The sequence below is a fragment of the Rhamphochromis longiceps genome, linkage group LG23, assembly GCF_057381845.1.
Source record: "Rhamphochromis longiceps isolate RC_006_pf linkage group LG23, R_longiceps_female_GT1.1, whole genome shotgun sequence".
Lineage (NCBI taxonomy): Eukaryota > Metazoa > Chordata > Actinopteri > Cichliformes > Cichlidae > Rhamphochromis > Rhamphochromis longiceps.
Window position 1 is genome coordinate 41,203,160 of NC_140578.1, and position 23,189 is coordinate 41,226,348.

At 41.6% G+C, this 23,189-nt stretch overlaps 2 protein-coding genes and 1 long non-coding RNA gene across 3 annotated transcripts in view; 2 read left to right on the top strand and 1 right to left on the bottom strand.

Annotated features, from left to right (window-relative positions):
* Positions 1-603: 603 nt before the first annotated feature.
* On the bottom strand, positions 604-10,695 carry rcbtb1 (regulator of chromosome condensation (RCC1) and BTB (POZ) domain containing protein 1). The gene is made up of 13 exons (XM_085398573.1): positions 10,614-10,695; positions 9,623-9,911; positions 9,000-9,150; positions 7,591-7,757; positions 5,318-5,476; positions 5,127-5,234; positions 4,848-4,990; positions 4,532-4,595; positions 4,285-4,411; positions 4,051-4,177; positions 3,720-3,871; positions 3,492-3,622; positions 604-2,726 (listed from the first exon to the last, which is right to left on the bottom strand). Exons 2-13 carry the CDS (start codon positions 9,743-9,745, stop codon positions 2,586-2,588), a joined length of 1,593 nt encoding a protein of 530 aa, XP_085254699.1. The 5' UTR covers positions 9,746-9,911; positions 10,614-10,695; the 3' UTR covers positions 604-2,585.
* Positions 5,487-6,601, top strand: LOC146642591 (uncharacterized). The gene is made up of 3 exons (XR_014909644.1): positions 5,487-6,133; positions 6,220-6,337; positions 6,469-6,601. It is a non-coding gene; the product is annotated as an uncharacterized LOC146642591 (long non-coding RNA).
* Positions 10,696-19,438: 8,743 nt separating the features above from the next.
* LOC146642592 (fibroblast growth factor 14-like) overlaps positions 19,439-23,189 on the top strand; it is a 78,887-nt gene continuing 75,136 nt past the window's right edge. The window contains exon 1 of the mRNA XM_085399152.1: positions 19,439-20,751. Coding sequence (XP_085255278.1) covers positions 20,073-20,751 — 679 coding nt within the window. The 5' untranslated portion in view covers positions 19,439-20,072. The remainder of the gene's footprint in view (positions 20,752-23,189) is intronic.

The following is a 23,189-nucleotide window of genomic DNA, read 5'->3' on the forward strand; positions in this document are numbered from 1 at the left end:
TAAAGACACACCACACAATTGTGACTGTTACAAAGCGTTTTTGAACTAAAAATCAAGAATGTGGGATACTGTTTGTCATTTTATTGATAAATACATTTCATTTTTATACATTTTATTAATGAAAAATCTACTAAAATTTCACCAAAATGTACCACTTTTTATAAAAAATTTCCTTAAGTGATATATTCTTTTTAAAATCTCACATTCCCATCTATAATTTTGATTTATAGATGTTATATCATTCTATTTGCATGTATATTTTTCACGTTATCATTTTGCCATAAAACATAATTGTTAAAGAGCTAGACAATAAAAAAAAATACAAAAATATACAAGAACAAAAATTGTTATGACAAGTGAACAAATCAGATTTAAGAAATATTTATTTCATCACAGAAATATAATCCCCATAGCTAAATTAAAAAAGTAAAATAATACAGTATGTCTCAAGTATGTAACAGCAACAGAATAATAATGCATACCCCAAACACTGCAATGCTGTAAGCTGAATATAAGCATGGACCTAATGGTTTTATAAACTTCTCCTAAACGATGAAAGTATAACAAAGAGAGAGAGAGAGAGAGAGAGAGAGAGAGAGAGAGAGAGAGAGAGAGAGAGAGAGAGAGAGAGAGAGAGAGAGAGAGAGAGAGAGAGAGAGAGAGAGAGAGAGAGAGAGAGTGTGTGTGTGTGTGTGTGTGTGTGTGTGTGTGTGAGTGAGAGAGAGAGTGAATACAATATGCAAATCAGTTTTACTCTTCCAGTTTAAATTACTTCATAAAAAAAAAGAAGGAACAGCTCATAAAAAACAAAACAAGCAGAAACTGTAAACCTAGACCTCATTTCCCAAAAACAATGATTTCCACAGAAGCTCTCAAAGCATCCTAAATTACTTTCCAGCCTGAACTGAAGCTGTGCTTAATAATAAATAGCAGTTCTGCTTTAGTTGGAGCGAACAGAAACTCCTCCTCAAGCATCTGAGTACATCAAGAAATAGAAACCTATCAAGGAAATAGAAACTGATCTCACATTGGCTTTACTGGGAGACGGCATGGTTGACATGTTGTCCTAAAGGCTAGGACGCACAGGGAGTTTTTGGTCATCAGACGACAAAGTGAAAGAATGAAAAAAAGTGCTTCAAAGCATTCCTCTTTCTTTAATATGCAATGTATCCTGTAGCTTTGTTTAGTGCAATTTCTGCTCCATATATAGAAAAACCTACAGAAACTAAGATGAATTCCTCTTAAGTACTTTTGTAGATTTATTTTTAATTTGCCCGAACACAGAAACCAACCTGTAATGATGAAAATGCTAATAATGCGGAAACCTGAGCAAGTTTCCACAGTACAACATGCCTTAGATACAACACATTTTACTTGCAATGGAAGAAAAAAAGGAGCTAATGTCGTAATTTTACCAAAGACGGTTATTTTTCTTAACTGAAAAGCGCAACTTTCTCAGTCTATATATTCCATAGATTTTTGAATAAGCTTAAAAAATCAACCTCTTAGTATTACGGAATATAAAGAGATGACTGTAGTGCTGCAGAGGAAATGTGAGGCAGAATGAACACACCTAGTATAACAGGTTTTAACTTCCCAAAATGTACAAAGGACATTTACCAAGCAAGCAACTCATAACAAACCACAGAAGGCTCTGCATCAGCTGTGTATGTCATGTATATGTATGAGTTTGTCTTTATCAATCAGTTGCTTTGAGTTAAATACAAAGAGCTGCTGAATACCAAATTAGAGCCTGACTTATATAAGATATCTAAGGCCGATACAGATATTTGGTGATTCAAAAATCTTACAGTCTGATATATTGGTCAATATTTTTTTTTTCATTTCAGAGAAACTCAACAAATCAATTTCCCTAAATTGCTACGTTATTTACTCTGCTCAGATCAGCTATAGGTGCTCCAACAGGTAATGCCAAACTTACCCTGTGTCAGCTGGTGGACAAACTATGCAATGTCAGCAATCATAACATGGTAGAAGGGTCTTTCTCCCATCTCCTCGTTACTTTCTTAAGTTTTCCTGTATGAACGCAAACACTAACAGACTGGCAATTAATCAATGCAATCAATTCACCAATAAATTGGGCTCTACTGCTAAGTGTGTGAAACATGTTTACATTACAGTGTTCATCTCTTTAGATTAGGTCAGTAGTTTATTCCTTCCAGATCTTTGGTCCCTCACATGAACTTTTCCAGAAAGTAAATGAACAAAGCAAACGCTGCTGAGAAAAAATAAAAAAAATTCAAGTATACGTAACATATGTAAAGAACTTCCACAGAAAAGGCGCCATGGGTTTGGCCAAAGTGCTCATTTTAGATCCACAGATAACGCAGCTTAAAATCCAGTTTAAGCATCTTGTGAATAATGTTGTTTAAGTGCTTCTTTAAAGTATATATAAATAAGTATTTCAAGAAAGGGCCTCCTCTTTTGTCGTGGATGGGATCAACAGGAATGTGAAAACTGTGGTGTTGCATTCTGCTGCTGCACACGCAGCGTGACCAAATCCACTCGGTCATTAGTTGGTTTTTTTCTTTCTTTTTTAGGTCGCAGGAGCCTAAAAGCACCACTCAGTTCTTGAAGGCTCCACAGCGGCTCGCTTTGCTGATAAACTCCTTCAGCATTGCTCCGTCTACCTGCCAGAAGGCTTCGGTCTGAGTTACCCGAGTCAGGTGGTTTATGCAAAACCTGAAACAAAACTCTTCCAGGTCCTGGAAAATCAAACAATAGAAAAATAATAAGGAGATTAGATTGCAAAAGAAAGAACAAACATTCCGATGCTTATTTTACAGGGTGTTAAACCTTGTAATCCCTGACAGTTTTCCTTTGCTGCTATACCATAGTGCAGACTCGGGCAGACTGCCATCACTCTCAGACAGACTGGTGAAGGTTTGCAAATAACAGCTGTCTAATATTTAAACACAGACTGATTGTCAACATGTTGCAATCACCGTGTGAGTGCGCTGATCAGTATAATAGAGGACCCGACTCGACTGCTTGCATTCTTCTACACAGCAAGGTTGCTGAGCGGCTGCTGTGAAATTGCTGCCCTGCAGCAACAACGTCACGAATTCTGGAGGAATTTCTGTTCAGGTGTCTGAGGTTCTGACTCTGAATGTGTGCAGTTAATATAAATTTCTGTTTATATATGTGTGTACGTCCTTCATTTTGGCCAGTTTATTACAGTTAATCACTACATTATCACAAACAGATTGCATGTAATTGCAGCCTTGACCCAAGCTCAAACTGATAGCAGACTAACTGTCGTATTGCAGTTTTATTGCACCCAAGTCATTTTTGAAGATTGACACTGACTGTGAGTCATCGCAGACCTGATCCACGTCTTTAAAGCAATTATTTTAAAGGCAACAAGATCACAAGCTCATGGCACACAAACATTTTGGTCGTCTGGTCCAAAATGTGAATTTATCTACCACCTCAGCTTATCCACCTGACAAACCTGTTTATAACTGTACCTCTGCGTCGTATCGTATGGCAGCAGACAGCAGGGTGAAGGCGTTTTCCACAGTGATTCCTCTCTTGATGATCTGCTGACACAGGCGTTTCAGGCGGTTTTCACAATAAGAGGTGGCCAGGTCCAACAGGCCTGCAGCACAACACACAAACACACACAGTGTCAAAAAAAAAAAAAACATCCTTCTACACACTCTAAGAACATATTTAACAGTTGCATTCATACTAACCAATGGCATCCTCAGGCGAAAGGTCAACAGTGTCTGTGTAAAGAAACTGCAGGAAGGACCTGTAGACGGGATATGAGAACTGGCCAATCTCTATCACTTCCTGCTGATCCTCCGTCCACTGGGAGCGAAACATTGAACGGAAATGCTCGCACCTAGCCGCGATAAAAATACTTTATTTACAATGTATACAAATGGTCAAATAGTCAAAACCTGACATGTTAAGGGCTGCCAACAAAAATCACAGGCTGCCTTAACTGCCCTGAAACAAAGCACAGCTACCAAATGCATCAAGGCTATCTTTCACTTATAGCTATGTGGATAATAAACACACCTGATCTTCAGCACAGCTTTGTGAACGTGGATGTATTTGCCATCAACACTGAACTTGAGGTCAGCCGTTTCTGGACTGTCGAACTCTTTCCTCAGAGCCTCTGCAACCGTCAGGAAGTCATCTTGCTCTAGAAGAAAACCCCCCCGCAGTAGAAACAGTTCTAGTACTTAGACAGCTTTCATTTTTGTTTGTTTTTTACACAAATAATCCACAATTTGTTGTCTCTTCTCTCACCCATAGACATGAGGCGCCACATAACGGATGGCGTAGCGAAGCAGGCAAAGACGTCGTCTGTGTTGGTGAGGTGCGTGAGGTGTGGCAGGACAATGGATTGGCCCCGGCACTGACCCCACATAAAAACCTGGAGGAGGAGTGAAATGATAATGCTCCTGGATTTTTTTGGTCTTTTTTTTAGAATAAAGAATTCCAGAAACCAAAGAAATACAAGACTGTGCATCACTTTGAAAGATGAATGCTATACCTGCCCACTTTGGGTCTTGGCTGCCGACGTGTGTGTCGAATGGCATGCTGCCACCTCGACGACCCTGCCAAATTAGAGACACAGGGAAGCTTTTCCTTCTTAATTATTGTACTGAAACATGTCAAAAGTCTGAAAGCTGTTTTGCTGTGGCATGATTTGCCCCAAAATATCTACAATTAGGGAAAGAGCATTGTTTTGTTTACTGCAGACGACCACTTAAGACCAGGAGCGGAGGCAGAGGTACAGAGGGAGGAAATGAGGACAGGAAACTAAATATTAACAGGAAACGTCCGACACCCTTCCCTCTCCTTCCTACCTCTCTTTGTCAGCCATGACGTGCACAGGGCTGAGGTGGTTGCTCTTGGTGCCAGTTCCCAGTTGACCATAGGTATTTGCTCCCCAGGCATATAGCAGCCCTTTATCGGTTAGGGCCAGGCAGTGTCCATAGCCCGATACAATCTGGAAGGTAGGGATGGATTTAAATGCGGCTGATAAAAAAAAAATTACCCAATCAGATGTCAGCACAAATCATGAGTCATCCTCAAGGCAATTATTGATATTAAAAACTCATTCATGTGGTTGTTGGATGTCTCACCTGTTGAATGCACATCCCTTGGAGTGCAGCGACACGGCAAGGTGTCAGCTGATTTCCATTGTTGCCAATTCCCAACTGCCCATTTCCATTGTAGCCCCAGCCGTAAACCTAAAGAGAAATAAAAGCCACCCTGTTTACCACATCAAGTTCAGATTTCTCAATGAGATCACTAAGAATTTATTTAACATCACCTCTCCATTGTCGACAAGAGCCATAGAGGAGGTTTGCCCACACGTGATGCCCGATGCATTCTTGCCCTGCAGGCATCCGGTGACCTTCCTGGGGTAGGGTTGGTTGGCTGTGGAGCCTGAACCAATCTGGCCACAGTTATTATATCCCCATGCAAAGACCTAGAGAGGATTGACAATGTTGTAGTGTGAGAAAAAACACCTTTCTCAGAATGATGTTATTGATGCTGTACTCTGAGTTGTTCTGTTTGAGTAACATCTCAAACAGAAAAACTTGAATGTACATGAACAAACTGGGAAAAGGATGCAATACTTAACGTACACTTAGTAATATTTTAAATGGCAACAGCCTTTCCAGCTTACCACACAAACAACCCCATTAGCTTTAATGCCGCTGGGTTAAAGACAGGCTTCTTAGTGTGACACCTAAAGGTAGTGATGGGACGTTCTGTATCAAGGCTTCGGAGCGTGTGTCGAGTAATGGAGGGGGCGTTTCCGCGAAGCGCGTATCGAGGCTTGCTTCATTTATGGGAGGAGCTGAAAATGATGACGTCCGAAGCCTCGCTGCCCGGCTGTACCACGTGACTGGTTCATGAAGTGGTTCTAACTTTGCCGCGAGATATGACAGCGATATAAACCCCTCAGACTTCATTCAAAAATGTGGGTGTTTGATGGAGAGTTGCGGTTAGTGAGAGTTTGGAGACCGTTTGGAGGTTTATGAGAGTGAGGAGAGAAAGTCAGGAGAGAATGGAGCCAGCTAAGAAGAGGAGGATGTCCTCCCCTGTGTGGGAACATTTTGATCTTATTCCTCCCAACAAGGTATGTAAATTTCTACAGAAGATGTATTTTCATGATACTGATGGTGCAATACAATTTATGTTGAGCTGTCTTGACTTTTGTACAAGGTGAAGTGTTTTCTATGTGCCAGGGAGCTGGGATATAACAACAACACCTCATCCATGCTTAGGCACTACAGAGCTTTGCATGAGAATAAGGGGGACACCGATTGTGGAGCAAGACCAGGTGAGCCATCAAATGCCATGATAATATAGCATGCAGTAATGTTACTAAATGATATAACAATATTATACAACTGTTATAAGTTACGTATGTGATATTTATATTTGTGCTTTATCTTTATTGTCTTTCCTCAGGAGAACAATCTCAAATAGATGAAGACCTGGTCAGCATGGTGATTGAGGACTCCCAGCCATTTAGCATTGTGGAGGACAAAGGATTCAAAAGATTTGTTAAATCATTAAATCCTAGCTATGTTCTCCCCACTAAAAAGGTCATAAAAGCAGTGAAAATTTAGTTTTTACAGAATAAAATGTGAACAGGCAGGACTGAGGCTCAAAGCCTCAGTGTGTAGCTGTCCATACCTCAACGTTACAAAAGCACAACCACTGTCCACACCCCAACCACACCTCACCTCACAGTAAATGATCATTTCCATTTCAAGCATTTCCAAATAATCATTTCCCATACTGCCACTATAAATATACACAGTATACTGCCATCACTACAATATACATGTTTTACACACTCCTTTTGTTGTTGACATTTACAGGCTGTGTGCAAAATGCCACACTCTTCAAATTCATGCCAGCTATTATTTTTACGTCCAGTAGGTGTCCTGCTAGAGCAAATGAAGCTTCATGAAGCTTCGCGTTGGGGTGAACCAATTGGATGAAAAGCTTCAGTGCTTCATGGGGCTTCATCTGCCCATCACTACCTAAAGGCCTCAAGGTGGCAGGTCAAGGTATATAAGGGTGACCCCCTTAGGGCTAAACTTTTTATTTAGAGTGGTACATAAAAATAAGAATATTCTAATTTCAGTCATATTTGATGATATTTTATTAATTAAATTAAATTATGTGTGCCACATATTTCTTTTCATTACCTACTATTGCCATCCCTACTCTTTTATTTTGTTGTTTAAGAGTGAATGGAAACTGTTTACCATCCAGCACCATAGCACCAAATCCCAACAGCAGTCACCTCAATATGCTTTATATTGTAAGGTTACGACTGTACAATAATAGAGAGAAAACCTAATCACTCAGCTGATCCCCACTAGTAAGCACTTGGTGACAGTGGGAAGGAAAAACTTCCTTTTAACAGGAAGAAACCTCCAGAAGAACCAGGTTCAGGGAGAAGCATCTGCCAGGACCAGCTGGGGGTGAGGGGAAAAGAAGAGAACAGAGCGAGACAGGAAAAGACACGCTAAACACATTTAACGGTAATTTAAAAAATATATATAAAAAAGGACTTGCCTCTCCATCCAGAGTGAGAGCCATAGAGTGATGTGAGCCACACGACACCTCTTTCACTTTTTTGTTCTGCAGGTTAGCGGTGATCAACACGGGGGAGAGTCCCGGGTTGGTCGACCCATTCCCCAGCTGACTGTAACCATTGTGACCCCATGCAAACAGATGTCCATCTGCAACACATTAAAACAAATTTAAGCTGTCAATGTTATACAGGTTTTGGTTATACAGTGTCTGAGTTTCTATTTATGTTATTAGCACATTTTTTAGTTCAGGTAAACCCTTTCATGCATGAATTATGACAACCTGAATCAGGATTTTTATTCATCTTTAGGTATGAAAAAAAGATTTTTGAACTTATTTTTTTTAAACATTTACTTATTTATTTATTTACATGTACAGGACCTGGAAAAACTAGTCCATTCATCATTCAGCATTCATCTTTAGTAGGCTTGATTACCGTAACAGCATCTTTACAGGTCTACCTAAAAAAATCAGTCAGACAACTACAGCTCATTCAGAACTCTGCTGCTCGAGTCCTCACTAAGACCAAAAAAGTGGACCACATCAGTCCAGCTCTGAGGTCTTTACACTGGCTGCCTGTCCGTCAGAGGATAGATGCTGGTCTATAAAGCTCTGAATGGTTTAGGACCAAAATACATCAGTGACCTGCTGACCCAGTATGAACCTTCCAGATCCCTCAGGTCATCTGGATCCGGTCTTTTATCAGTTCCTAGAGTCAGAACCAGACACGGAGAAGCTGCATTCAGCTTATATGCTCCATATATCTGGAACAAACTCCCAGAAAGCCTCAGATCAGCTGAAACACTCAGTTTATTTAAATCCAGGTTGAAGACTCACCTGTTCTCAGCTGCATTTGAATAAAGCACCAAATCCACACTTTTAAGCTTAAATTTCAAAACTTACATTTTAACTACCGGTACTGATTTTATCTACTGTTCCTTTTTTCCCCATTGTAAATCATGCTTTTTATTTGTTTTTGTTTTTTAATGTCTCTGTTAAGCACTTTGAATCAACTTGCCGTTGAATTGTGCTGTATAAATAAACTTGCTTTGCCTTTTCAAAGGGTTGATGTGTATACATTGTATGTCCATCAGTTGATGTGCATATAACTGATGTGTATGGACTGACACATCAGTGTCCAATGTAGTGGTTTATGTGCAAGTACACCATCAACACTGACACAAATACAAGAAAACAGCCTTTGAATAGCTGTCCACTGTAGTGACCACTATGCATGAAAGGGTTAAGCTCATATTAGTGACATTTCCACTGTTCAATAGAAAAAAGTCAACCTTTCTGTAGAAATTGACCAATATTGAGCACATGACTATACAGTGAAATGCTTATGCAGCAGGATGAAAACATTGTATAAATATAAAAAAACAGCCTACCGTCAGTAGCCAATAGGACATGAGGTCCGCTGCCATAGCTCACACTGGCTACCTTCTTCCCTCGTAGGAAGTCCAGTTTCTTCGGCATAACAGTGCTCAGACTGTCTCCTGTACCAAGGCAGCTACTGCAGTTTAACCCCAACACAAACACCTGGAAACAGTAACACACGTTTCAAAATACAGAGACACAGTGCAGATACACATTTAAAGTGCTGTGTTGTAGGTTATCAACAAACACAAAGCAAATAGATGCTCATTGTGTGACTTATGCGTTTTGATTGAGATCAGCTGTGCTCTGGTATGGTGGCATTCAAACAGGAAAGTGAAAACAATGCAGGATCTCCTGCGGCATATTTTTTCTTTCCCCACAAAACACACGCTTATGAAATAAACCTTCACATAAAAAGCGCACTGGAGGCATTTCACACAGCAAACCCCATCGGCTTCATACGTTTTCCTGTTGTTTAAACTGTCACGTAACTACAGAGCAAACGACACACTTCATGTAAAGTCAGAATTAGATTCAGGCACAAATATAAGGAAGACAAAACAAGTACAATCATTCGAGTGCTATTTAAAGAGCTCATATCATAAACAGAAACTATCAAATGTGCACTCCTCACCTCATTTCCATGGGTGATATAGATTGCTTCATTGGCAGTGGTGCCAAAGACACAGGCCTGTCGCACTGTAGCTAGTTCCTGAGCACTCAGCAGGTAGAACAGGGGCCATTTACTGACATCCATCACCGCTCCTGCAAAATTCAGTCTTCCTAGCTGGGAAGTAGGAGGAGTCAGGGATGATCGGGGAGAGGAGGAGGGCACAGGAGGGGGATGACGAGGGGAAGGGAGGACCCGAGGAGGAGGCGATGGTGGTGGTGGCGTGGAGCCAGAAGAACCATCCCTGCTGTCGCTTTAGACAAGACAAGAAATATATTAAAGATAAATAGACAAAGTTTGTTTTTTAAACAGTTACATTACTATAAAGAGGGGTAACATTTATTCTTCTTCTCTTGAAATGACAGGCAAGTATTTGGCAAGTTCAGAACTACATCAAATAATACCTGTATGTCTTGGGAAATGCATCTCAATCTCATGTAAATGAGGCATAGCATGAGGCCAAAGCAATAACACATAATGTTACTGTTAAGCTCTCAACTCCTGAGAAAAGCCAGCGAGCTGATATTGGATATAGCTGATAAGCAGGGACGTTTTAAATTGCTACATTTTTTTCCACCTTAGCCAGCATGATGATAACAATAATAATAATAATATTAGCAATAATCGTAATAATAACAATAATTTAAAAAAGAAACAAAACAAGCATACTCTAATTTACTGCTCCCCTTTTTTTCAACCCTACGTAGAAAAACTTTTAATTTCACTCCTTAAAGGCACCACAGCAGCAAAGCTAACTGCGATTAAAAGCTTGTGATGAACGGAGAAGCTAGTAGCTTAGTTAAGCGCTTTCTTGTGCTCTTCATACCTAAAGCATCGCTCCATAACAACGAGTCGACTGAGAAAAGACAGACAGCGACAGCGTTACGGCAACAACTTTAAGAATAAAAACGACTACTTCTACAGCGTGTAAACTCGTGTTAATAAATACATTTACCTGAAAAAAAATCGCTCGTCCGGTGTTTACAGTAGCACAACCGCCGAGCCGCGTCGAGAGTGGTCAGTTGTTCTTCTTTGCGCATGATACGCGCGGTTGATTAAGCGGGCGCGTAGGAGCACCACTGCCCCATCCGGCCCTCAGTTAAATAACACCTAGATGTAGACGTGCACTTACCAGCCACAGATGGGGATAACGCTCACGGCCCGAACCAAAGCCGCAATTCTCCTGTAATAAAATCGATCTTCAACGAATTTATTTTTTTTTCAGTGTTATTATATTTATCTACAAATACTTAAAGGTAGGTATACTGGAACAAGTCAAGTTTTTGCAGGTGACAAAGAAATAATTATAACTAAAGCAGTAATGTTAGGTCGTGTATGAGTAGTTTTAAGCATCACTCAACTTACAGGAAAGACGAAATAATTATATTCTAAGTATATTTAACTAGTGCCTAAATTCTGGGTATTTTGCAGGAAAGGAGACATAAATTATACTGTAAGTAATTTTAAGTATGGTGTAATTTGTGGGAAAACAAACAATATAAGTGCACTGGACTTCTTGGGGGGCAGGCTGTATTATGGAGTGGCTTTACTTGGTCTAACTTCCAGGTACTTCCAACTTCTGTACCCTCCTTTAAAAGTTATGTTTGAGCTGTGATTGTGCAAGAAAAAAGTTAGACTAGGCTCCATCACTGTGAGGTCACATAGTCCTACACATTTTGATAGTACTTATTTTTTCTTGTTACTTGGCAAGGGAGAACTGTCCTTATCACATTTATATTGTTTAAAACAGGACAGTTGAATAAACAGCATTACTTAGCACTTAGTTCCTCCTACGCCGAGCGGCGCATCAGCATAACTCAAATTAAATAAAGTTTTCAAAAAAAATAATGCTGTGAAAAGGCAAGATTAATCCATTCCAAAATATGGCTCACACTCAAGTATTTTAAATTTTGTTTTTCTACAAAATTACTATGAAAAGTGGAACTACTTAAAATTATCTAACTACTTAAATATACTTACAATATAATTATTTCTTTGCTTCCTGGGTCATGACACGTGACCCTTTTATTCTAGTATACTTACCATGAAGTCTTTGTCGACAAATATAATTACTTTGTAACTTCAAATAAAATAACTGAAATTCCTTTAAATTACTGAGGAATTATGCAATAGTTGTGGGCCGTATTATTACGTTACCCAGATGGGCAACAGCTCTCGTGGTTCTGTAATGGTCTGAGGTCCGAAACATACCTTTTACAGTCCACACTGTGTGATACTCCTGTCAGCTATTCACACAGGCTCACGAAAACTGGACAAGTGGAAAAATGTTGCCTCGTCTGATGAGTCTTGATCTCTTGACAATAAAGCTGACTTTGACTGATACTCACAAGTTAAATTCCTTATTTAAATCCCCATATGTGGGGGAAAAAAGCTGCATATAAATAAAACATTATTATTAAATTTCTCTGACCCCCCCCCTCCAAAAACAACCAGAAAATGTGTCCTGTCTCAACCACCTTGTAGTTCCTGTTTATGAACAGTAGGTGGAGTACTGGCACACACTGTAGCATTGGGCTCTTAAGGTTTAATGCGCTGCAACAAGCGGGGTGCTTTCCAAGTGAACAGCAGAACATCAAGGCTTTAATACGGGGTCAGTTCAGTCTGATTGAGTATAAAAACGCATTTGTGGTTTGAAAACAACAGACTAAACTAAAATAATATTCACTGAATGATTTTGAAATTTAGATTTTCAGTGCAATAATAATGCCTCCAGTGGACCACCAACAGGTAGTTGGCCAGAAGGAATATAATTTATTTTTCTTTTTTCAAATACTACAAAAAAAAAAAAAAGGGGGGGGGGGGGGGAGTTTTATATCAAAAGGGAATGTGAAGCCTTACAGATGATATTGTCCAATTAGGGTTCCCCTTTTCATGCAGTTGTGGTCTATTCTGTTACTTAGTGGTTGGTTATATGATATTCCCTGGATGGATGCAGGCCATGTTGTGTTTTTCTCTCTGAGCTAACAGATCAATACATCAGCAGGCTCAATGCTAACCCAATTCTCAATAGCATGGTGCCCATGACACGCTCCAGGGGCAGTCTAAAAATCCACTATTCAAAGGAAGTGTCACTTTTTATACAGTAATAGGTCTTTGCTTTAGCCAACACATGATGTATTTCGCTACTTGTGTACTTCCGTCGCTCTTATCTGCCACCTACAGCTGTAGAAAGCTTCTTTCATAAATATACCCAAACATTGTCTGTGTTGATTGTCAGACATCCAGGTCATGGAAAGTCCATTTGGGCTTTCATCAAATAGGCAAAGATACACAATAAAGAAGGGAGAAACAGAAGGACAAGTGGAACAACATTGTTATCCCAGCAGGTTTATCATAGAAAGTCAGGTGAATCTTCTCCAAGCATGACTTCCCAGTGCACTTCAGACCCAGCCAGCCACTTAGACAAAAACTGGTTCATCCCAAAGACAAAGCAAACAATGTTGTGTACCTTTACAGTGCAGCAACGACTGCTCAGAACTCTGCACTGGAAAAACCAAACAGCCATACATATGCTCGACCTCATAAACACATGGCACAACATAGAACAGCCACTTCGACAGGACGAGCTGTACGTCTGCATCTGAAGGCCAAAGGCCACTCTTTCGAGGATGCCAGAGGAGTTGAAGTAGCCACGTATGTCCACTGTGAACAACCATTTTTGAACAGAGGGGGTGGATTACAACACCAACTGTCTGCCACCTACAATTTAGTTTTGAGATCCCTTCACAGGTGCCTTAACGCCCACTCATATCTTGCGTCAGGTGATCTCATCAGGTCACATGATAGGTTGAGGCAAGGTCTCACATGGTTTCATCCAAACCCACACCCTTTTTCACACCTTGGTTCATGTAATGAGGCACATGATCAATAGTGGGTCAACGACCCTCTTAAAATACAGCTCCCACTAGGGCCTAAATACCTGGGACTCTCCACCATTAGGTCTTAGAACTGAAGAAGCTTCTCAGATGAGAGGTTGAAATGTCTTCAAGAAACTTAAAGTCCAGTCGCTTAGAATACCCCAACATTATTAATGTTTCCCCAATTAAGCATAGTGATATACCTGATACATACAGCATAAAAAACCTATCAATTTCAATCAAATATAAAAGGAAAAAAGTCTTTTCAGAGGCATTACTGCAGTGTCATTGCTGTCAGATTCAAGTGAGTAAAGATCTACAGCAAAGGCGGAATCTTAAGTGTCAGCTTTTTTCTGATTTAAACGATCTCTTTCACTGTTGTAATTAAGTCACCTGTCTCCTGGTTCCTTTTCTTATTGTGAATCCTCACCGGCTGTGCGCGTGCCACTCTCTACATGTCTGTCTTTTGCTTTCATACTTCCTCTTTTTGTCCCTTTACTCCTCCTAACTCTACTCTCTTTCTCTTCTTCCTTCCCCACTCCTTTTACTTTCCCTTCTCCATTGTTCTTGGTGTTCTGCATTCATTGCATCCTGTGCACAGATTTCTTAAATCCAAACACACACACACACACACACACACACACACACACACACACACACACACACACACACACACACACACACACACACACACACACACACACACACACACACACGCATGCTCTGTAGCTGTTGTCACTTTCAGCTGAAGCAGCTCTCTGTGCGCAGGGATGATATTTTGCCCTTTGATGACAGCAATCCCATGCTACAGCACTGAAGCCTTCAAAATAAAACATAGTGGGAACAGAGAGTGAAAATAACATTTGCCAGACCTCACCCATGCTTCAGTAATAAGTATGTATGTGTATCTTAAATAGGTGCAGCCATATAGCTACAAGTCTAGGGACAAACAAGCAGGAGACAGGGCTGTTTGTGGGGACCATTATACTGGACTCATTTGCCAATACTGCATTGCAGCAGAGAATGAGATTTGTTCCAGAAACTTCAGTGTTTGGGTGTAATTGCTTATCTGTGCCAGCACAGAATTTCTCTCTTCTCAGCATGTGCCTGACAATTAAAATAAAAATGCAGATGTCTTCTTGCTCAAATGTACACCAAGCTGCTTGACTGTTATAGTGCAGTGAAAGGACTAACTCCCATGTGTAGTGTTACGTAAAGCAGTTTCACCCCGGTTCTATTTTATTCCTCGGGCATCCAGAGACGGCACCGGACTCAGTAGTCATTTCACAAAACCTTTCTTTATCTTCAGTTACGCATGCACCTTCTAGAAGGGGAGATGTGCAAGGCCGGTGTCCCTCTGCAGATCTTCACTTCTTTGTTTGTTACAACCAGTTTTATAGAAGCGACCCCATCGTAAAACCCACATGGTGTGTTGTAAACCCTGTGTTTGTGTATGTATGTGCGAGCACGTGAGTACCTGTGTGTGCGCGTACCTGTGTGTATGTGTGTGCACGTGAGTGAGTGTGTGTCTCTGTATATGTGACTTCCTGCCGGTCATAAAAGTCCATCTCCCCTCACCCAAGCTACACCAAATTCCTCTACAAAACATACAAAACATATTACAAGCACTGAGACCCCCACTCTGCATCCACTGGGCCATTGACCTCTTGTTGTCTTACTTTTACAGCTAAGCATGTGGAGAGTCTCCTGCAAACCTACTTCTAAGTTATGACAAGTTCAGGCCTATAGCTAAACCAAACTAAAACACACAGACATTCACCAATCTACAGCTGGACCCCCTCATCTAAGCAAATTTAAGCGCACTATATTCTAATTATGTTTTCTTTTACTCACAGTAGTAATAGCTTAAATCCAGCATAGCATTAATTCAAGCAAGGACCAAAGTCAAGCCTGGGCAGCCCCGACAGATCGGGTGATCTCAGTGCCAGCCAACATCAGTTGATGGTGCAACTGCACAATGTCGCGGTCCTGGATTTTTCTGAGTATTGTTTGGGATTCTTATTTCATATTTTCTCTTTTGTTTTCGATTGGTTCCTTGGTTCTTGTATTTTTATTTTTAGTTCTGGTTAGTTCCCTTATTGGTTCCCTTTACCTTCCTCCCACTGTCTCATGCATCTGTTAGTATGGAGTCTTGTCTCCGTCATGTTTCTTGTTTTACTTTGAGAGTTGTTCTAGTTTTGCTTCCCCCCTTCCTTTGTAACTGTAATTGCCCCCCATTCTGTCTCCACCAGTGATTGTTTTTATCTGTGCTCCACTCCCAGTTGTTTCTTGTTGCCTTCATTTTCTCGAGTTGTCCATTGTTGCTGCCCTGATCTAGTTAACTTTTTCACAGTGAGTGCAATATTCTGCCTCCAGTCTCCAATCATGACACACATTCAGTGTGAAAATCTCATACAGGGCATGGTGTTCAAACTGTTTTATACTACCCAGAGTTCTTGGGCATCTGCAAGCTGCTTTGCAACCCACCTTCCATCAACCAAGCTTCTCCTGTTCTGCTTGGGGAACTGTGTGAAGAAAGAAGAGGAGGAGAAGTGGCTGGAGTTTGGAGGCACTGAGTTGAAGCCAGGCAGGAGGAGCAGATGATTCATGAATGTAGTGAAGGAGGACATGCAGAGGACTGGTGGGACAGAGGAAAATGGGGTTAAGGCGGTTAGGTGGAGGAAGATGATCCATTGTGGTGACTCCAGTGAGCCTTCTTCTGGTAAAATATCTAAAAACAACAACCAGGATTTTTTTGGGCTCCACAGAAAACTACCAAAATGCTGAAACCCAGGACTGAACCAGCGACCTTCAGATCTTCAGTCAGACGCGCTCCCAGCTGAGTTATTTCAGTGTGTTTAGCACCAATATGTCAAATAGCCAAACTGCAAAATATAAATGACTGCAGATGGCATTCTTCTTTTCACGCTAAATATTAAATTATTTATATTTGATACACTCATTGTGGGAAAATGACCGGTAGTATTTTTCTGATGATATGTAGATGTGAAAGGTAGATAATGATCATGTGCAGCTGGGGCAACATGTCCCACTGCAGTACTTTCAATGAAGTCTACATTTGCAAACTTTCAATATAAAATAGAAAGAGCAAACGTATAGTTATTATATTCTTTTGATTATATGTTATGATGAAGCAGGTTCTTGTTAACAACAGTTGTAAAACAATTCACAGAAAAATGAGAAAAATCCAAAATCAGAACACAAAATACTTATTCTTATAATACATAATGTGGTTTTTTTTATTAATAATGGGCATTTTAATGTATATTAAGTTGGAGAAAATTGTCATTCATCCAACCTTTGATCAAGTATAAACACCTCTGTAAGATCTGTAACTGAGAAACATCTTGGGGCTTAAAAAACATAACCAATAATAAATATCCTTAAATGTGCTTAAAATTCAAAATGCGCTGGAGAAAGAGTAAAAGCCCAAAAACAGAACCTTGCAGAGCACCCATACTCAGAAGCAGCCACAGAAAACAATGGAGAAATATTTATTCTCAATTTGCTGAGGATTTTTGCTTTGTTTTTGTTTTTTTTTCTACAAAGAAAGCAAAAAAAGTTTTCAGTCATTTGAAAAAAAAAAGCTGGGACAGTAGCTGGAGCAGGAGTAGTATTGATGAATAGTGTTAGATAATACTTGTATGCTGTAATAATAATACTGTAATAACCAATCTGGACAGCTTAATGGTGTAGGATTAAAAAGTCAGTGAACTCCTTTAAGAACAAGCTATTGGTCCAAATGGACGATATCTATTATTAATAGAAACAGCCCAAGTTGAGTTGGGGATGTAAAAAAATCAGGGTTTGATCCATGAGGCTCACAGATTCAACTCATTGAGGGGAAAGAAGGTAAAACAAGCAGAGAGTCTGGATGAACTTTCTTGGGGTAGCATAGCCTCGTAAATCCAAGCTCTACGTGTCCAGGCAGGGATATTGAAGAAAAAAATCCATTCCAGGGAAATCAACTGAGCATTGCTAATCATAAACACGCTTCCATGCTTCCAGAACAGTCTGAGCTTCATCTGGATGTCCGCTCTCTTTTCCCTCACCTCCTGTGCAGTCTGTCTGAAGCCAGGTGGGGTCAGCTGAGGCCACCACCCGGCAGCAGAAAATGTGAACGACTGACCTATGGGGATAGGGTATCTCCATTCATCATACAGAATCCAATAGATAAAACCTTTCCAATGAGAATGTTTTAAAGAGATTTAAAGGACACTGATGTGGACTGATCTCAGACTATCTCCAGTGATCAATTGTGGATGTCCCAAAACAAATCTGGATAGTATCGGTTACCAAAACAACAGACCACAATCTATAGTAAGGTTTTAAAGGGCAAAGACTGCAATATTTGAGAACTTTAGACTGTTCAGTACGTTTGAAGCAGTGGTGTAGACGGGTCAGCAATGGAGGATTTATTTTACTCATGACTTCATACATATGCTAGACTTCATATCTTCACCTACAATGCTTCTATTTCTTTTCTAAAGTATGACTTCTTCTTAAGTTACCAATCTAACACCTTCTTTCCTGTCAGCTCCAAAAGGCGGATTTAATTGCATCGCAAACATCAAAAGCATTGCATAAAAGTCCCCCACCCCTCAGTAAAAGTGCTGTTTAAGGCTTTTAAATTGACCCATTCGAAGGCAAATGAGCCACAAAGCTATCCAGAGAATGGATAGTGTGTTTTAAAAGCCTCCCAAGAAAACTCTAAACACTAATGTGTGCACTGACTCTTATAGGTTTTTTTTTTCATTTTAAATGATTTCTCTCAGCAAAATGTAGACATAGTCAGTGTTTTATGAACTACATGGACATTTTAGTCACTGACACAGCAGGATAACAAAGAGTTATAACGATCAGTTTCCCTGGCCTGTGTGAGTTTGACAGGCGAATGCGGATTCAGCACTCTGGACAGCGCCAGCTCTCTCTGAATACAAAATCACTGCACCATTTTTAGCCGGTATTCTACAGGTCCACATATCTGGAGGTTCTGGAGAACTGAACGAGCGAACCACACAAGAGCAATCGTAGTCTACCTTTCCTATAGACAGCAGGTTATATATGAGCTAAACGCCGGCCCACTGGTTTTAAACGACTCAATCAACAGGTGTGTGCATCTGGCAGCAGTGAAGCCGAAATTAAACAGTCGGATATGTGAGTTTAGAGCAGCCATTACTGGGTACAAATAAACAGCAGACAGACAAAGGCAGGCGGTGGTTTCCACCAATCAGTGACCTCGTGTCACCCCTGCCTCCAAAATGTTGCTGATTGCGGTTCTGTGTTTGAGGCAATCGGAGACTGACGGTGTGGAAACCACGTGTCTACACTTACTGGATGCTGCGTCTGCCAGTACGCCCGCATCAAACTGCACGAGGAAACCGGAGGTGACTTTTCCCTTCAGAAGAAAAGTCGAAGGAAAAAAACCAAAATATTTGAATTATAAAGAGGATTGATTTGTTATTTCTTCGTTATTTTATTTGTGTTTTCTGGTAATTGTGCTATAGCTTATACTACGTTGTTTAAGGTAAATTTTACTAAAACAACTTTTTTTTAAAACTTTATAAACGGAATAGGCTTATTTAAAAATCTTTAAACAAATTCCCTGTTTTATTTATTTCTTGTTTTCTGATAGTATTCATTTCTATGAAGGAGTATTGATGCGACATTAAGAAAAAAATATTACAGTTGTTGTTTCAAGACAAACTGTTGCTGTAGCCTATTGAAATCCTAATTCTGAATCGACAGTTTCCTCACATGAACTAAAAAAATGGTGAAAGGGGAGGGGCTTTTATTTTGGAATTACCAAGCGGAAAATATGTTTTGCTTAATTGGGTTCGGCTTTGCAACTGATTTGGCATCGTTAGTCAGTGCACCTCCTCGCGCCCCGCCGGCCGCTGGTTGCCTCGAGCGCAGAAAGACTTTGAAGCGCCGAAAGAAGCGCGTGAGGACCAGGAGCCAGACTCGGGTCTTCTTCTTCGTTTACTTTCAGTAGTCACAGACACGGCAAGCAGAACCACAGTCCAGCAGCTCCTGTTTATCAGGAAGGTGAAGAGTAGGAGGTGGAGGAGAGGATAGGAAGGGGAGACAGACAGCACCAGTGTCTTGGCGCATTGGAGCTTATGGATTATTGAGAAGTGAAGGCCAAAACGTGGATCAAATATTTATGAGGACTTTTTAAAAAGAAGCAAAAAGACGGAGCGGGGTAGCGCAGAGATTCCCCGCAGTGGTTCACCTGCCCGTTCCAGTGCCGTGTGTGCGCTCTCACTTGACCAGAGACCAGAGAAGCTGCTGGGTGAAAAAAAAGGACTGTGCATCTAGCGCGTGCGTGCGTGTTTGCGAGTGTGCAGCGTGCTGGTGTGCGCGTTTGGAAAGGAGCCCCCCTGCTGCAGTAGCCTACTCGCTCGCCGCGCGGGTACAGGGATGCCACCGACTTGCTGACGGATCTCCGGTATCCGCACCCCTCCCCTCCTCCCGGACGGACGGACACACCGACCCCTGCCATCCCCACTAATATGCAATGGTTTTTTGTGCAGAAGCCGACAGCTGCCGCGTACCGCCGACTTCACGCTAGCGCCGCCGCATGCCTGTCCGTCGCTGCCGCTCCTCTCCCCGCGCCGCGCGGCAGACGACGCCATTTGAAGAGGAGCGCTCGGGGGCTTTCCACGCCGCGGCGGCCGGGCAGCAGCAGCGACCGCTCCTTGGCTGAGGACCGCCGGCAGCTAGGGCAGCCGGAGGCGGGGACCGAGGAGACAAGCGCCGCGGCGGTTGCTCTCTTCCTGCCGCACGGGGACGACGTCGACGCGGAATACGTGCGGTTGGTGGTCTCCGAGCTCGTGGGGGAACCGGGCGAGAAAGCGGGCGAGGAGCCGGGCTTCCTGCTCTTATTCTTGTCTATGGTGCAGGTCAGGGCGGCCAAGCACCGCCGAACTGAGCCCAACAGCTGGCCGGCTCTGCTGGCATGCAAACAGGGGGGCGTATCAGCCCCCATGCGGTGGGTGAATTTTAGGCTGCCGCATCCGGAGCGCCTCTCGTCCCCCACCTCCTCTTCCTCCACTCCTTCCTCCTCCTCCTCCTCTCCCCCCGTCTCAGCCAAATCCATGCGGTTTATTTGGAACAACATTTTCAGCAAAGGATCGCATATGCTGCAGTGTCTTTGTGGCAGGAGCCTCAAGAAAAACAAGAACCCAACTGGTGAGTTTGTTTTGTGCGCGTGTGTGCGTGTGCGTGCTTGGAGGTGACAGAAGAAGACTTTATTAGGTGTTCTGTGTGTGTGTGTGTGTGTGTGTGCGTGCGCGCACGAGCGCGAGCCTGTGTGTGAATTCCCTCCCGAGACTGCACTGTTCGAGCGCTCGCTGGTGTTTCTCCGCAATCGTGGTTGTGCAGCAAGTGAGAGCGCCACGGGAACGGTGGGGGTGTGGGTGGGGTGGGGAGGTGAGGTGGTAGGGTGGGGGTGCTAACTTATTAGCACAAATACTGAGTATACGGTTGGCAGTGCGTGCCGACAAAAAAATAAATAAAATTAAAGGAAAAGCGTGCCGTGCCGTGCATGGCAGAGATGCTGCAGACAAATTAAGTCTAATGCAGCATGCAGACCCGTTCAGGCTCCAGTACTCTGCATGATTAAACAACACATGGCCTTATTTAGACTTCCACTGTGGATATACAGTGCATGATGTGGAAATAGGAAAGAGTCCCGTGTCTGTGTGTGTGTGTGCGTGTGTGTTTTCTATTTCAGTCACATCTCTTCTCCTGAGATCGAAGTCTGAATGCGATGCTGCGCACAGCAGAGCTTCTTTGGAAGGAGTAGGGGGTGTGGGGAGGACCCCTAATACTGTATGTGCGCCAACTTTTTTTTTTCATTCAGGTGAGCCGAGAGTTAGCGCTCCTCGTGCTCACGTGCAACATGTCCACCTTCAGGGATGGGTCTGTCACACAAAGATGCAAAGATTTGAAGTCAGAGGGAGATTTGATTGAATTTACCAATTCAGAGAGTACAGAGGGCAGTCTTGCAAACTTAATTATCAAACTTAATTAGTTTGCTTTTTGTGTTTGTTTTGTTCCAGCAGATTCCCCTCTGTGAGGCTGAAAGCAGAGCAGAGATTGACACTGGCATCACTAATGAAGCAGACATTGTTGACTTTATTGGCATATTAACATTGCACCAGAGAGCTGGCCCATGTAACCTGCACACAGTGTTGAGAGGGCAGTTAAATGATGCATGCCCTGTAGTCAGATATTTTCAGTGAACACAAGCGAAAGTTTATTCAGATTACTCATCGCTTTGTCACTTTTTTTATTCACCGGGCTTTTGTTGAGTACTTCATTGGCTCATGAAATGACAACAGGTAATAAGGAGTTAACAAGTGATCTCAGGTGTCAGTACGAGTGGTGGTAAATTGGAATGTGCACATTTGTAATCCCATAACTTAAAAAAAAATAGATTATGAGTCACCCTAGATAGAAACTGAGAGGGGAGTTCATTTTACATGCAGTGCCAGTGTCCAGATTCTGCAGCTGGCCTTTTTTTTCAGTGTGTCTCAACAGCTATTCATCAGTTAAAGGAGCAGTACACTACACAAGTCAAATAGACAGAGGACTATTTGAAGGGGTGATGTATGACGTTTTTCCACTCTTTGTCACTATCTGCCTTTGGACAAAGTGAAGGGAGGTGCTGGTGCAAATAGTAGACTGTATCTAAAAGATGGACATAGCCACCAGTGCCTTCACCCATTGGTTTTGTCATTTTGGAGCCTCAGTGTTGGCTGCTGCTGTGTAACTTTCTGGTGTCAAAAGTGGCTGTTTTTGAGTTCTCATCTAAGACTAGCAAGCTTGGTTAGCAAGATGTATTTGTAAACACTACAGGTGCAACACACAGACAGATAGAGGACTGCATAAATATAATGATACTTAACCAAAAGAATCTAAAACGTTAGCAGCAGCTGCATACAGAATGTTGATATTGTTCTGTCCTTCTACAAAGTCCTTTGCAACAGTGAGGTAATATCTGAGAGTCCACTGAGCCCACAGAGTGAAAAAGTATTCAGCTCTGAGAAGAAAATTGACATGCACAGCGGATCTTCAGAGGGTACGATGAGGTCAGCCATTAATGCTGTGTCTTCTCTTTGTCCCTGAATACTAAATGCTCATATCTTTTTTATTGTTTGAGTGATTACAAAGCACTGTCACCTTTTTGGTTTAGAGCTGATTTATGAAAAGGACAGGTATGCAAAAAATTTCAGCACCATGGACAGCAACCAGCATTTCAAACCTAGGCGTTGAAACATTTTTACAACGTGTAACCAGAGTTATTAACAGTTATTTAGAATTTAGCTGTCATCGCTAGGCTATTTCATTGTTTTTTTAGATGTTTTATGTATGTGTAAGCATCAATAAGTCCCTGCTTTTTATTTTGCTATGTTTTCTGAAGCAGCAAAGAAGAAGTTTAACAATATTCAGTTTAATATATATCCTTATCCTATTCTGTCCTATAGAACAGCATACTGTGTTAATCATATTAATCATGGAGAGATAACAAAATATTTCCAGCATTTTGTTAGGTACACCTTGTTGGTACCTGTTTGTTGTTGCCTTCAGGGCTACTGTGGCTCAGGGGTTTGGGAAGCGCATCT

Coding starts and splice junctions, on each gene's coding strand:
- rcbtb1 (XM_085398573.1), bottom strand. CDS start 9,745: ATGGATGTCAGTAAATGGCCCCTGTTCTACCTGCTGAGTGCTCAGGAA. Junction 3,872..4,050: donor AAAGCTGTGCTGAAGATCAG/GTGTGTTTATTA, acceptor TATCGCGGCTAG/GTGCGAGCATTTCCGTTCAA. Junction 2,727..3,491: donor CCATACGATACGACGCAGAG/GTACAGTTATAA, acceptor TTGATTTTCCAG/GACCTGGAAGAGTTTTGTTT.